This window comes from Aquarana catesbeiana, linkage group LG02, assembly GCF_042186555.1.
Source record: "Aquarana catesbeiana isolate 2022-GZ linkage group LG02, ASM4218655v1, whole genome shotgun sequence".
NCBI classification, from domain to species: Eukaryota; Metazoa; Chordata; class Amphibia; order Anura; family Ranidae; genus Aquarana; species Aquarana catesbeiana.
This window is the reverse complement of record NC_133325.1, coordinates 755,657,822-755,672,355: the sequence shown is the minus strand read 5'-3', so window position 1 is coordinate 755,672,355 and position 14,534 is coordinate 755,657,822. Positions and strand designations below refer to the sequence as shown.

The following is a 14,534-nucleotide window of genomic DNA, read 5'->3' as shown; positions in this document are numbered from 1 at the left end:
ACCTATTTGATCAATATGCCACATGCAGGAAAGTGGATTTTGATTGACAGTTACAATGCAATCGTTAACTACGATTATACATCATTGATCACATCTTTATTTCCACTATATAAATTTATAATCTGTTTGAAATATGATCATATTCAATAAACAAAGAATCTCAGTGCTGGCAACCAATCAGAAGGGAAGTTATGGCTATTCAATATTTTTTTGCAGATTTGATTGTTTTGATTGAATCACAGATTGATTAAATAAAACAAATGAAGCATGCATTGACCACCATAAGAGCTGAGTGCATGTCTGGCAGATCGGCCATTGTTTTCTGTAAATGCAGAGGCAGGGCCGTCTTTAACACAGGGCAAAAGGGGCAGCTGCCCCGGGCCCAGTGATTGTGGTGGGGCCCAAGGCAGCTTCCCCTTGAGCCCGCACTGCCTGCAAATAGTTGATAAGTGGAGGGCCCAAGAAAATGTTTGCCCGGGGTCCAATCAATGTTAAAGTTGGCCCTGTGTAGAGGGATAAATCATGAGGAAATGTGCAAGTATTGCAGAGATATACAGCATACCTGGTTTACTTTGCTAAAAAAATACTTTTTAAAGCTGAAATCCATTCCAGCCTAAACAGTTTTTCTTTGATAGAGTGATGAAGGGTTAGAAAGGCTAGCAAGTTTTTGTTCCTGCATCCTTACGGGGAAGATTTATTCCCACTTTCTATCACTTTGATGGGTATCACAAAGACAGGAAGTGATGAAAGAAAAACAACAAATGAATGGGTAAGGGTGGGAATGGCTGTCAGGTGTTTATTGTCAATTTACATGGAAAGCCAATAAACTGCACAGATCAACCTCAAAAATGTAGTGAGGTTCATTTTAAAATGCATAATTGTTCAGTGCAAAAATATACCAGAAGCATACCTCCCAACTTTTTGAGATACGAACGAGGGACGCCTTTTAGCAAAATGATGTAGGCATAGGACACACCCCTGCCAATGATGTAGTCATAGGACACACCCCCTGCCACACCCCTTAAAGGAGAACTATACAAAAAAAAATTAGTTAAACCCACAACTGTTTTTTTACCACTACTATTACTTTACCTTGGCTTTTGAAACTTACAAATGCAGCAATTTAGAATTTGGATGAAAGGTTTAGCGCTGGGAAACACTTTTTGAAAGATAAATAGTTCATTTAATATACAACTATATAGATCAGATAAAAATGAAGGACAGATGAGGAGGAAAGAGGGACAGAGGGACTTTGTACCAAATCAGGGACAGTCCCTCAAAATCAGGGACAGTTGGGAGCTATGCAGAAAGTGCAACTTTAGGTCTCTTTTTGTACTTTTGGCATGTTTTTGCACATTTTATTTGCACCTTATAATTACACTCTAACCTCTTCCCGACTGCCCCGGCATAATGCGGCAGGACAGCCACTCTGCGTCAGATCACGTACTAGGTACGTGATCTGGCACTTCCGGGTCTGGGGCGCGTGCACGCACTGCCAGCGACCACTCACTCTGTGATTGGACACAGCGGGAGCCAATCAGCGCGCTCTGCAGACGCGATGTCTGCCAGGACTCGCCGATCATTTGGGAGACAGGCAGAACAGCGGTCTGCCTATGTAAACAAGGAAGACCGCTGTTCTGTGACAAGGGAAGGCAGGGATTTTGTGTTTCTGCTAAGCAGGAACACGGACCTCTGTCTTCCCACAGTCCAAGCACCTACAGTTAGAAAGCACTCCCAGGGAACACAGTTAACCCTTTGATCGCCCCTGATGTTAACCTCTTTCCTGCCAGTGTCATTAGTACAGTGTCAAAAGTGTCAAATGTGTTAGTTATGTGTCCGATTTGTCTGTCGCAATATCGCAGTCCCACGTTAAGTCGCCGATGGCCGTCCTTACTAGTAAAAAAAAAAAAAATGAAAAAAAAAAAAATCCCACAGTTTGTAGACACTTTACTTTTGCACAAACCAATCCTTTTTTTTTTTTTTTTTTGCCAAAAATATGTAGCAGAATATATATTGGCCTTAATTGATGAATAAATTAGATTTTTTTACTTTTTTGTTTTTGGATATGTTTTATAGTAGAAAGTAAAAAATGTTTTTTTTTTTTTTCAAAATTGTTGGTCTTTTTTTGTTTATAGCACAAATAAAAACTGCAGAGGTGATCAAATACCACCAAAAGAAAGCTCTATTTGTGGGAAAAAAAGGACATACATTTTATTTGGGTAGGTCGCATGACTGCGCAATTGTCAGTTAAACATATATGTTCACTAGATTGGGTTACATAAAGCAACAAGACAGTGTACAGTATTCTTGCACATTAGTAACAAGTCCTACCTTGACAAACAGGGATATGTCGTGTTCCTGGGGTAAGTCATTGCTCTCCAGGGGAGTTTCTGGACCACTCGAAGGACTAGTTCCATTTTCCCTAATCACATCTCCCACAGCTGTGTCTTGTCTGGCATCAGGACCCTCTGGCTGGTCCTCCTTTGCTGGAAGAACTGGTGTTGGGGTTTCCTCGGTTCCAGCAGCCTCCCCTAAAGGAGCTTCTTCAAGTCCTTGTGCCACTTCAGCCTCTTCTGTTATGACAATGTTGTCCTGTTCTGGGGGGCTATCTGCTTGTACTGTGGTGTCCAATGTATTATCAGGTCCATCAAGTGGGATATCTCCCACGGTTCCTGGTTCCTCTGCAGATCCTGCCTGGGGACCCAGATCTGTTTTCTCCTCTTCGCTGGCCACCTGGGATGCCTCCTCATTAGTTACACTTTCAATAACTTCCTGATCTTCTGTAACAGTTCCTGTCTCTTCTGCATTCATATCAGCTTCTACCTGTTCTGTAGGTTCTTCCTCAGCCTCCTGCTGCTCCTCGTCTTTATTTCCTCCCTCTGCTTCTTCAGCTTTCTGTTCCTTCTCCTCTTCTTCTTCTTCTTCATCACTGCTGGATGTCCCTTCACTGCTCTCACTGCTCCCACTGCTCCCACTGCTTTCTTTCTCTTCTTCTTTGACCTCTTGTACTGCACCACTGTCCTCAGCACTGACATTCCCAGCACTGGTGTCACCATGGTCAGATTCTGCAGGTTCCTCAATAATTTCCAACTCTACCTGAGCCGGACTTACAATGTCCTGAATCTCAGCTGTACCTTCCTCTACAGCCACAGCTGTGCCCGCTTCACCCTCTTCTGCCATGGGGTTCACCCCTTCATCCTCTGTGGGGGTCACAACCTCCTCCTTTGGCCCTGCATCCTCCTCTACTGTTGGGGTCACGACTTCCTCCACTATGGGGGTCACAGCTTTCTCTACTGTGGGAGCCACTGCTTCCTCTACTATGGGGATCACAGATTCCCCCTCTGTGGGGGTTACAGCCTCCTCCACTATGGGGGTTACAGCCTGTCCCTTCTCTGATGCACCTTTCTCCACTGTGGGGGGAACCACTTCTTCTACTGTGGTATCCTCATTTTCCACTGCACCCTTCTCAGCAGGGCTCACACTCTCCTCTGTTACCCCCACACCCTCCACTGCGGGGGCCACACTCTCCTCTGTTACCCCCACACCCTCCACTGCGGGGGCCAAACTCTCCTCTGTTACCCCTGCACCCTCCACTGCGGGGGCCACACTCTCCTCTGTTACCCCTGCACCCTCCACTGCGGGGGCCACACTCTCCTCTGTTACCCCTGCACCCTCAACTGCGGGGATTACGCTCTCCTCTGCTCCTGAACCCTCCGCTGAAGTAATCACACTTTCCTCTATTGTCCCTGCACCCTCCACTGTGGTGGTCACACTCACCTCTGTTGCCCCTGCAGTCTCCACTATGGGTATCATACTCTCCCCTGCCTCTGCACCCTCCACTGTTGGAGACACACTGTCCTCTGCCCCTGCACCTTCTACTGTGGTTGTCACACTCTCCTCTATTGCCCCTGCACTCTCCACTATAGGTTTTACACTCTCCTCTGCTGCGCTTGCACTCTCTATTGGGGGAGTCACACTGTTCTCTGCCCCTGTACCCTCCACTGTGGGGGTCACACTCTCCTCTCCTATGGCACCCTCCCCTGCTAGGGTCACACTCTCCTCTGTTGCTCCTGCACCCTCCACTGAAGGAGTCACACTCTCCTCTATTCCAACAACATTCACTGCAGGGGTCACAAACTCCTCTGCCCCTACACCTTCCACTGCGGGGGTCACACTCTCCACTGCGGGAGCCACACTCTCCTCTGTCCCTACACCCTCCACTGCGGGGCTCACACTCTCCTCTGCCCCTACACCCTCCACTGCGGGGCTCACAATCTCCTCTGCCCCTACACCCTCCACTGCGGGGCTCACAATCTCCTCTGCCCCTACACCCTCCACTGCGGGGCTTACACTCTCCTCTGCCCCTACACCCTCCACTGCGGGGCTCACAATCTCCTCTGCCCCTACACCCTCCACTGCGGGGCTCACAATCTCCTCTGTCCCTACACCCTCCACTGTGGGGGTCACACTCTCCTCTGTCCCTACACCCTCCACTGTGGGGGTCACACTCTCCTCTGTCCCTACACCCTCCACTGTGGGGGTCACACTCTCCTCTGTCCCTACACCCTCCACTGCGGGGCTCACACTCTCCTCTGTCCCTACACCCTCCACTGTGGGGGTCACACTCTCTTCTGTTCCTACACCCTCCCCTGTGGGGGTCTTCTCTGTCCCAGCCTGTAGTTCTGCACCCTTGGTTTCTTGTCTGCTGACAATAGAACTGAGTGCATCTCCTCCATTCAGCTGGCATGCACCCGTGTCATTGCTCCCTATGATCACCTCTGCAATCTGCCCTTTTTCTGCCTTCACTCCCTTTACCCCAGTCTGCTCTGCCAGTGCCGGCTGCTCACCTGCTGCTGCCTCTGCCATGCTTGTCCTGTGCCGCTCTCAGTCTAGTGGTGCCAGTGATCAGTGGGTGCAGTGGGCCAGCTGTCAGCCTCCCTTGGCTTCCTCTGTGACTATGGTGACCTGGATCAGTGCAGGATTAGTGCAGCCAGCACTGTGTTCACAAATCCTCTAATAGTGTGAAGCTATGAGCGTCCCACTCCCCAAGCCTCCCTCCGCCCCACACCCTCCCACTGGCACCACAAGGCTCCGGGTCCCAAGAAGAATTACCTCTCACCTCTGCATTCTGCAGGTCACATTGCACTCATTAAAGGAAAGCTGCATGCATGGAGAATGCAGACTAGTAAATGAATAGTATGATCATCAGATGACTCGGAACAAGAATTCAGATTAGGATAATATTTGTTGTTGTTGTCTGTGTCCCTGTTGGGTAGATTCACTCTCTCTACTTGTCCCAGTGAACATTGTCAAGTGATGGCAAAGCCAAAATTTTACACTTGTCATCAAAACAGGGAAAGAAGGGAAATCACCCTATGGGGACACTTGTTTCAGTGACAACTGTCTAAGGCTAGGTTTAAATGGGCAGTAAAAACAGATGGTTAATTTGGTGTTTTTACCATCCACCAGCCGCCCTTTTCCAATTGAACAGAACGGTTGCTCATGCCTACAGCCGTGATGCTTAGCTTCGCAATGTGGCGATTTAAAGCGGAGCTCCAGCCCCCCCCAAAAAAAATACAAATACTGTAGCTGCTGACTTTTAATATTAGGACACTTACCTGTCCAGGGATACCGCAATGTCGGCACCCCAGCCAATTTTCCCGGTGGCTGTCGGGTGCAGCTGCAGCTATTCGAGGTAAAGGAAATCGGCAGCGAAGCCTTTTGGCTTCACAGCCGGTTCTCTACTGCACATGCACGGAGCGCACTGCGCTTTCTAACTGGCCCAGCGGCAGGGGAAGGAGGAGGGTGACCGAACTTCTTGTGGCGAGGTCCCCCAGAAGTGGGGACGGGTACCTGTCAAAAACAGGTACCCGTTCCCCCACCGAAAGGTGCCAAATGTGGCACCAGAGGGGGGGAGGAAGCAAACAAGCAGAACTTCCTCTTTTGGTTGAAGCTCTGCTTTAATTTGGTCAGTGCCGCCTGTCAAACATGCCTGTTAAATTTATTAGGATCTAAACACTTGGCTTGCAGTTGTTCCAGTAATGGAAGCACCAGGGTCGCAAGATTGCACTCGCGACTGGATCCTTGTGTTCCACCATTATGTGTGTGTGTGGGGGGGGGGGGCATGATGGTAAGAAGGGGGCCTGCTGCAGAATATGTGAAAGGGTCACTCTGCTGCAACCCCAAAGTCTTGTAACTTCCTCAAATCTTGCTTGTGACTTGCTTTTGATTTCCTTGCGACTTGCGTGCGACTTTTGTGATTTAAAGGGGTTGTAAACCCTCATGTTTTTTCACCTTAATGCATTCTATGCATTAAGGTGAAAAACCTTCTGTTATACAGCAGCCCCCCAGACCCCGTTTTACTTACCTGAACCTGTTCTTTCTCGCCCCGGTGATGAGCACACCAGCTCTAACCAGTGTCTCGTGTCCTGTTTGGATAGATTGATAGCAGCGCAGCCATTGGCTCCCGCTGCTTTCAATCAAATCCAATGACGTGGGCACCGGGGGGTGGAGCCGAGTCCTGCTGTCTGTGTCAATAGACGCAGCAGCAGGACACGGGCGCGCTCGCACAAGTGTCCCAAAGAAGAGCGCTTATCCGACGGGGCACTCCAGAAGAGGAGGAACCATGAGTGCCGCTGAGGGACTGCAGAGGAGGATCGGGGCCACTCTGTGCAAAACCAACTGCACAGAGGAGGTAAGTATGACATGTTTGGTATTTAAAAAAACAAGGGTTTAGTAACCCTTTAAGGTGTTACCAAACCCAGGACCCTGCATTCACTATATTTGGTCTCCCACAGAACACAGAAATACAATTATTTTTGTAAATATAAACAGCTAAATACCTTTTGTTAGCAGTATATAGCAGTCTTGTGACTTCTATCCGCATCGGTTAAAGCTTGTAGGAGGAATTTTCATTCTCCTCTGACTGTCCTATGAGGCTGCAGGGCCCCTGAACTCTGTCTGGACAGTGCTGATTGGCCCTGTGCTGATCACTTGCACCCTCCCAAGAATAAGGGCCCTTTCACACTGGGGCGGTTTGCAGGCGCTATTGCGCTAATAATAGCGCCTACAAACCGACCCGATACAGCCGCTGCTGTCTCTCCAGTGTGAAAGCCCCGAGGGCTTTCACACTGGAGCGGTGCGCTAGCAGGATGGGAAAAAAAAGTCCTGCTAGCAGCATCTTCGGAGCGGTGAAGGAGCAGAGTATACACCACTCCTTCACGGCTCCTGCCCATTGAAATCAATGGGACAGCGCGGCTATATCGCTGGCAAAGCGCCTCTGCAGAGGCGCTTTGCGTAGGTTTTTAACCCTTTCTCGGCCGCTAGCGGGGGGTGAAACTGCCCCGCTAGCGGCCGAATACCGACGGTAAAGCGCCGCTTACAATAGCGGCACTTTACCGCCGACGCCGCCCCCGCCCCAGTGTGAAAGGGGCCTAAAAAAAAAACTCTCTAGCAATACACACCACACTGAGCATGTGCAGAGTGCCCCCAAGGCTCTGTACTATCAGCAAATGGATTGGGGACTGTGGAAGAAGGGGAGGATCAGAGAAGACCGGCTCAAGCAGCCTTTTTACACAATGCACAGGATTAACCCCCTAGGTTCCACAGTAAATATAACAAACATGTTTTACTGCATATACAGACTGATTTTACTGTTGTGGGTTTAGTAACACTTTAACATTGCAGTCTATGGCACTCAAATTGCACCAAAGTCGCAGAAAAGTAGTGTAGGAACCTTTTTATTGTCGCTGCAACTTGAGGCTCAATAATTAAGACAGCACCCATGAAATAATTTGTTTTGACTTGTCATGCGACTTTATGTGTTGAAAGTGGCATGATAAGTCCAGCATTGTGAACTGGGGGCTTACAAAGGGCCCCCACAATGGGAGTAATGGGCCCCAGGATCAATGGGAAGGGGCATGGACCCTGGGCTTGGAGGTAAGGGCTCAGGGAGTATTCGAAAGGGCCCCAGCGGTCAGGGAGGCCCTTCATGGTTTCTTGTACTGGGACCATGAAGATTGTAGTTATGCCTCTCGAGATCTCCCCCCCCCAACCCCAAAGCACATTTTCCCCATGTTGATGGGAACAATGCCTCCTCCCGACAACCCTAGGCTGTGGTTGTTGGGGTCTGCGAGCGGGGGGCTTATCGGAATCTGGAAGCCCCCCTTTAAATACGGGACCCCAAGATCCTGCCCTCCCCTCATGTGAATGAGTATAGGGTACATTGTATCCCTACCGATTTACCGAAAAAAAAAAAAAGAAGTGTAATGTTACAAAACCCAAGAGACAGATTTTGACAAGCCCTTTAGTAAAAATCATGTCTTCTTCCTCCAGTGTTTCTTCTCTCTTTTATCTTTCCGGTGGTTTCTTCTCCCTCCGCTGCCTCAAAGCACTCACCTCGCCAAGTTGGGTAGAAGCTGCAAAGCAAGCAGGGAATCCAGGAAGTTGTGGAAAGAGATGGTAGCAGACAGGCAGCAATCACAACATTAAAGGAGGTTTTTCAAGTAATCATATATTGGATTATCAAAAATACAACGTAATTGTGTTTGTATTGTTATTACAATTCTGATATTATAGAATGAAGGTGTATGCTGTGACCATAGAACTCCTTTTCATTACACTACAGGTCTTGTTCCTCCCACAGCCTGTGACTGGACAGTGAAGGAGAAGCAGTAGACAGATGAGCTCAGCTATCTTTCACTTACAGCTTTGGGCCCCTTTCACAAGACCATTCCAATCAGGTCCACCTATCAGTTTTTCAGGCGGACCTCATCAGACCCTTAATTCATCCCTATGGACTGATGAATGATCGGACCTCCAATCCTATGCGGTCCGCTAAAAAAAACAGAAGGTGATCCATCCCCCTCCATCTAGGCCAGCAGTCTCTAAACTGTGACTTAGATGGAGGCCCTTTGCTTGCCTTTATCTGGACCTTGGGGCACTATTTCATCCTCAGATACCAACAATGGGGCACAATTCCCCCCTCTGACACCAATAAAGGTGCACTATTCCTCCCAATGACACCAGCGATGGGGCACGATTCCTCCCAATGACACCAACGATGGGGCACAATTCCTCCCAATTACACCAACGATGGGGAACAATTCCTCCTAATGACACCAACGATGGGGCACAATTCCTCCCAATGACACCAACGATGGGGAACAATTCCTCCCAATGACACCAACGATGGGGAACAATTCCTCCCAATGACACCAACAATGGGGAACAATTCCTCCCAATGACACCAACGATGGGGAACAATTCCTCCCAATGACACCAACAATGGGGCGCAATTCCTCCCAATGACACCAACGATGGGGAACAATTCCTCCCAATGACACCAACGATGGGGCACAATTCCTCCCAATGACACCAACGATGGGGAACAATTCCTCCCAATGACACCAACAATCGGGAACAATTCCTCCTAATGACACCAACGATGGGGAACAATTCTTCACAAGGACACCAACAACAGAGCACAATTCCTCTCAGTAACACCAATGATTATTATTATTATTATACAGGATTTATATAGCGCCAACAGTTTACATAGCGCTTAAATGATGGGGCACAATTCCTCCCACTGACACCAACAATGGGGCATTGTTTTTTCACATTGACCTTTTCTACTCCCACTGGCCACAGCCGAGCCCCCTAAAGTCTGAAGGAAAGTAAACTGGCCATTTGTTTAGAAAGTTTGGAGACCCGTGATCTAGGGGGATCAGAGGGCAGCTGGGCATAAACGGACAGCAGAGTCTGTTTACACCCAGCTGCCCATAGAGAAGAACGTTGTTTGTGTCCGCTCTGCATAAACTGAGCAGACACGGGCCTGTCATCCGCCCCGCTCTACTCTGATCAGCAGGGGATCTGTGAGCTGATTCCCTGCTGATCGGAACGGAGTCCGTGCCGTGTGAAAGGGGCCTTAAACTGGTAATACACTTTTTAAAATTCGGCTTCTTCAGCAGGGACTGGCCAAGTTTCAATCAGTGTGTGACCATCTCTGCTCAACAGAAGTCAAACTGTTGATCAACTTCTGTTGAAAAGACATGCTGGAAAATTATTCCTGATCAGTGGCTCCAGTCTCTAATAGTGTTTTCTGGCAGCGACAAAACCTGCTGTCAAAATACAATGTTCCAGCAAATAGGGAGGGTGGGTTCCTTTATCCACCCCATATGCGCAGATGGAGGAATCTGTTAAGCTGGGTATACACTAGCAGAACTTCCAATGAAAATTTGTACGAAAATTCTCAATACATTTGAATGTCGTTCCAAAGTAGTTCAAGATTTCATTTGCTTTCAACATTTGATTCTGAAATGAATAGACTTTAACGAACGAAAACCACATCCACTGTTAGAAATTTGTATTTTCTCATCACATCGGTCGTCAACGAGTGTTGATTTGACCCCCACTAATGATTAGAAAAATTAACAATCATTCTTACAATGAAAAAAAACAGAATACTGCAAGTGTATACCCACCTAGTGTATACCCAGCCGTCTATGGCCAGCTTTACTTTAAAAGAGGTTGTAAACCCCCAAGAAGCCCCCCCCCCCCCAAAAAAAAAAAAAACCCCGTAAGACAAAGGCATAATGAGCTAGTAGAACAAAGTCCTCCAGTGGCGCCCGCACACCACTGAGACAGCTGACATCTTCCCCAGAGTTTCTCCCGGGATTGCAGGTTTCGGCGATGTGAGTTGCTGGAGCCACGATGGTGTCATTCCCCTGCATGCGTGCAGGAGCCGCCATTTACAGCACAGGCTTACCGTGCCAGACCTTCAGAGCGCATGCGACGATGATCTCATCAGCTGCATGTACTCTGAATGTCTCCTAAACTGTGCAAGTTTAGGAGATATTCACAGTACCTACAGGTAAGTTTTATTATAGGCTTACCTGTAGGTACAAAAAAAAATAAGACTTTACTTCCTCTTTAACCACTTCATCTCTGGAAAATTTTACCCCCTTCATGATCAGGCCATTTTTGGCTATTCAGCACTGCACTATTTTAACTGGTAATTGCACAGTCATGCAACACTGTACACAAACGAAATTTAGAATTTTTTTCACCCAAGTAGAGCTTTCTTTTGGTGGTATTTTATAACCACTGGGTTTTTTACTTTTTGCAATATAAAGAAAAAAAAGAACAAAAATGTTGGGAAAAAAGCCCAATATTTTTTACATTCTGCATCTCCAATGAAAAAATGTAAAACAAAATCAAATTTCTTTATAAATTTTGGCTAAAATGTATTCTGCTCTGGTACAAAAAATCCCAATAAATTTATATTGATTGGTTTTCGTTAAAGTTATAGCGTATACAAACTATGGGATGTATACTGGATTTTTTTTTATACTTCTAATGGCGCTGATCAGCAGGCATGTACTGGCCATCGGGACTACCGGGAGATTCCCGGTGGGCCGATGGCTCAGTGGGCCAGTCAGGTGCAGTCCTGGAGCCGCTCCTCTCTGACAGTGAGTGATCGCAATTTCACTCCTGTCAGGAGGAGCAGCTTCCGTCATATGCTGGAGAGAGCATTAGGCTTTCTGCTCCCTCCAGCCTGCAGGGGGAGATAGACCAAGGGTAGACTTTCCTTCCTCTCTCCCCTTAGCACTTGTTATCACATGACTGGAGAGAGGAACGAGAAGCTGCCTTCAAAACTGTGAGTACACGTGGGAGGGGGAGGATACTCTGATGTGAAGGGGGCTGCTGATGGGGGCTCTTTAATGTGAAGGGGGCTGCTAGTGGGGACTCTGATGTGAAGTGGGCTGCTGGTGGGGACTCTGATGTGAAGTGGGCTGCTGGTGGGGACTCTGATGTGAAGTGGGTTGCTGGTGGGGACTCTGATGTGAAGTGGGTTGCTGGTGGGGACTCTGATGTGAAGTGGGTTGCTGGTGGGGACTCTGATGTGAAGTGGGCTGCTGGTGGGGACTCTGATGTGAAGGGCTTCTGATGGGGACACACCGATGTGAAGGGAGCTGCTGGTGGGGACTCTCTGATGGGGACTCTGATGTGAAGTGGGCTGCTGATTGGGACTCTCTGATGTAAGGGGGATGCTGTTGGGGACACTCTGATGTAAGGGGGACGCTGTTGGGGACACTCTGATGAAAGGGGGACGCTGTTGGGGACACTCTGATGAAAGGGGGACGCTGTTGGGGACACTCAAATTTAAAGTGGGCCGGTCATGAGGAAGTCCAGGGCCAAATTTTTGTCCCAGTCCAGCCCTGCTGATCAGCAATTTATAGTGGGACAGCAATAGAGCGGTGGAAAATCTAACACTAACTGACGCTGGGGGGGGGAGGTAACTAACTGCCACTGACATCACCAGTAACACTTATACAATGATCAGTGCTAATAATATACACTGTCACTGATGTAGCAATATGGACTACAACCGTAAAGTACAGTATTTGCATCGCATGTCCCTCTAGTGATCAGTGTTATCAATTGACATCATATTTGTGAGCCAAACTAAAGGGATTGTGGGATGAGTAGTTCCTCAGACTGATAATTGCTTTGCATGATTATGCGCCTAGACTACATATCCCAGGGATCTTTGCTACCATCAGGGAGATTGCTGGGAGTAGCTATAAAAGAAGAAAAAGCCCGCACGGAGCTCTCTTCCTCCTGAGCCTGACGCAACACGGACCTCTCCATGCATGGAGAGAGGGGTCGCAGCCTACCACGCGGTGTAGAACATTCCAACCTGGGTGAGAGGGGCCTAGCTCTGTTTGCTGTTCATCTGACATCCATCCAACACCACTCTGATCTAAGGTTGCCACCTTTTCTTCAAGTCAAACCCGAACACTTTAGCGGCGCACAGCAATTTTTTTTATTGTATTAACTTTACATATATTTTGCTATTAAATAACATTTCTAATCACACAAAGTTAATAACAAGAGTCCCCCTTTACATCAGAGTCCACAGAGTTCCCCTTTTACATCTGAACTCACAGAGTTCCCTTTCACTGTAAGGGGGGACTCTGCAGACTCTGATGTAAGGGAGAACTCTGGGGACTCTAACATAAGGGATGCTCTGGGAACCCTGATTTAAGGGGGAACACTAAGAACTCTGATGTACAGAGAAGACTCTGATGTAAGGGGAAACACTGTGGCTTCTGGTGTAAAGGGGAAATCTGATGTAAGGGGTGCTCTGAGAACCCTGATTTACCTTAGTGTACTCACTCAGAGGCAGGAGAGAGAGGGGGGGAGACTTCAGTCACAGACAGGGAAGGATGGTGAGCTCACTCACCCCTTGGCAGTCAGCACCTCTCATCCAGATATATCTGAGGCTTCTGGACTTCAAATTTCTGGTCCCAACTTTCCTTTTCTGAGGCACAGCCCTGGGGACTGGAGTGTGGGCAGACACAGAGGGGTAGGGGCAGGAGGAAGAGGTGCAGATCGAGCCCTTTCTCCTCTCCCATCTGTGTGTGTTTGGGGGGGGGGGGGGTTATAGTGCTGGCTTTGGGCAGTGTGAAAGAGTGTAACAGACACTCTCAGCTTAGACAACTGAAGCCAGCAACCCTGCTGGGAAGCTATAGTCCATTCTAAATAATGTGTCCGTGTTTCAGGCAGTCTGAAACCCGGACGCATGATTCCAAACCCGAACTGTCCGGTGAATCCTGGACAGGTGGCAACCCTAACTCCAGTTGCCTTCCAACCGGTGTACTGAGCTTCACATCGGGAGATTGGTCCAGCAGATCCACTGCACGAGTGTGGCTACATGAGCTACTGTCCAGAAGACATCGAATTGGCCTGGACGTTTACAAATCCTTTATCGCGGTTTCACCAGGACACTTTGCACATCTCTACCTTGGGAATACTTTGCTGAACCTACTTTGAACACTGTGCATAGACGATAAGCGGATCCTGCCTAAATTGGCCCTAGTATATGTATGAATGTGTGTTAGGGACCTTGGATTGTAAGCTCCTTGAGGGTAGGGACTGATGTGAATGTACAATGTATATGTAAAGTGCTGTGTAAACTGACGGCGCTATATAAGTACCTGAAATAAATAAGAAATAAATCATAATAAATAAAAAGTCCTGAAGCGGTTAATGAACATGTGTTACCGCAGTTCCCCAGCAGACTGGTATGTACCTGTGAAGTCCTGCACAGCATACAGAGACTAAAGTGGGGAGTTTGGGACTTTAAATGAGGCTGTAGACATTGTGAAGGTAGGCTAAATGGAGGTACATATTTATTATTATGTACCGTACCTCCATTTAGCCTACCCAATGTCTACAGCCTCATTTAAAGTCCCAAACTCCCCGCTTTAGTCTTCGCACCAGGGATGGAGGCACACCACATATGTGCCTCACTCAAAGTCCCAAATTCCCCCCTCTATTTTTTGCATACAGAATCCAATCCAGTCATTGGGAGGCAAATAAAATCTGAATATGTATTCACCGGAGTAACAAGGAAGAAAGATTTTACCAAGGTAATACATAACAAATGTGGAAATCAAATCTGTGTTAATCACTATGCTATTATTATCAGCGTATCACATATTTTCATGGTCTGTAAACTGTATTCT

At 47.8% G+C, this 14,534-nt stretch overlaps 1 protein-coding gene across 1 annotated transcript in view; it reads right to left on the bottom strand.

Annotated features, from left to right (window-relative positions):
* The window catches only part of CLIC6 (chloride intracellular channel 6), an 89,321-nt gene extending 84,271 nt beyond the window's left edge, over window positions 1-5,050 (bottom strand). Inside the window, exon 1 of the mRNA XM_073617182.1 lies at window positions 2,332-5,050. Coding sequence (XP_073473283.1) covers window positions 2,332-4,866 — 2,535 coding nt within the window. The 5' untranslated portion in view covers window positions 4,867-5,050. The remainder of the gene's footprint in view (window positions 1-2,331) is intronic.
* Between the last annotated feature and the right edge of the window lie 9,484 nt (window positions 5,051-14,534).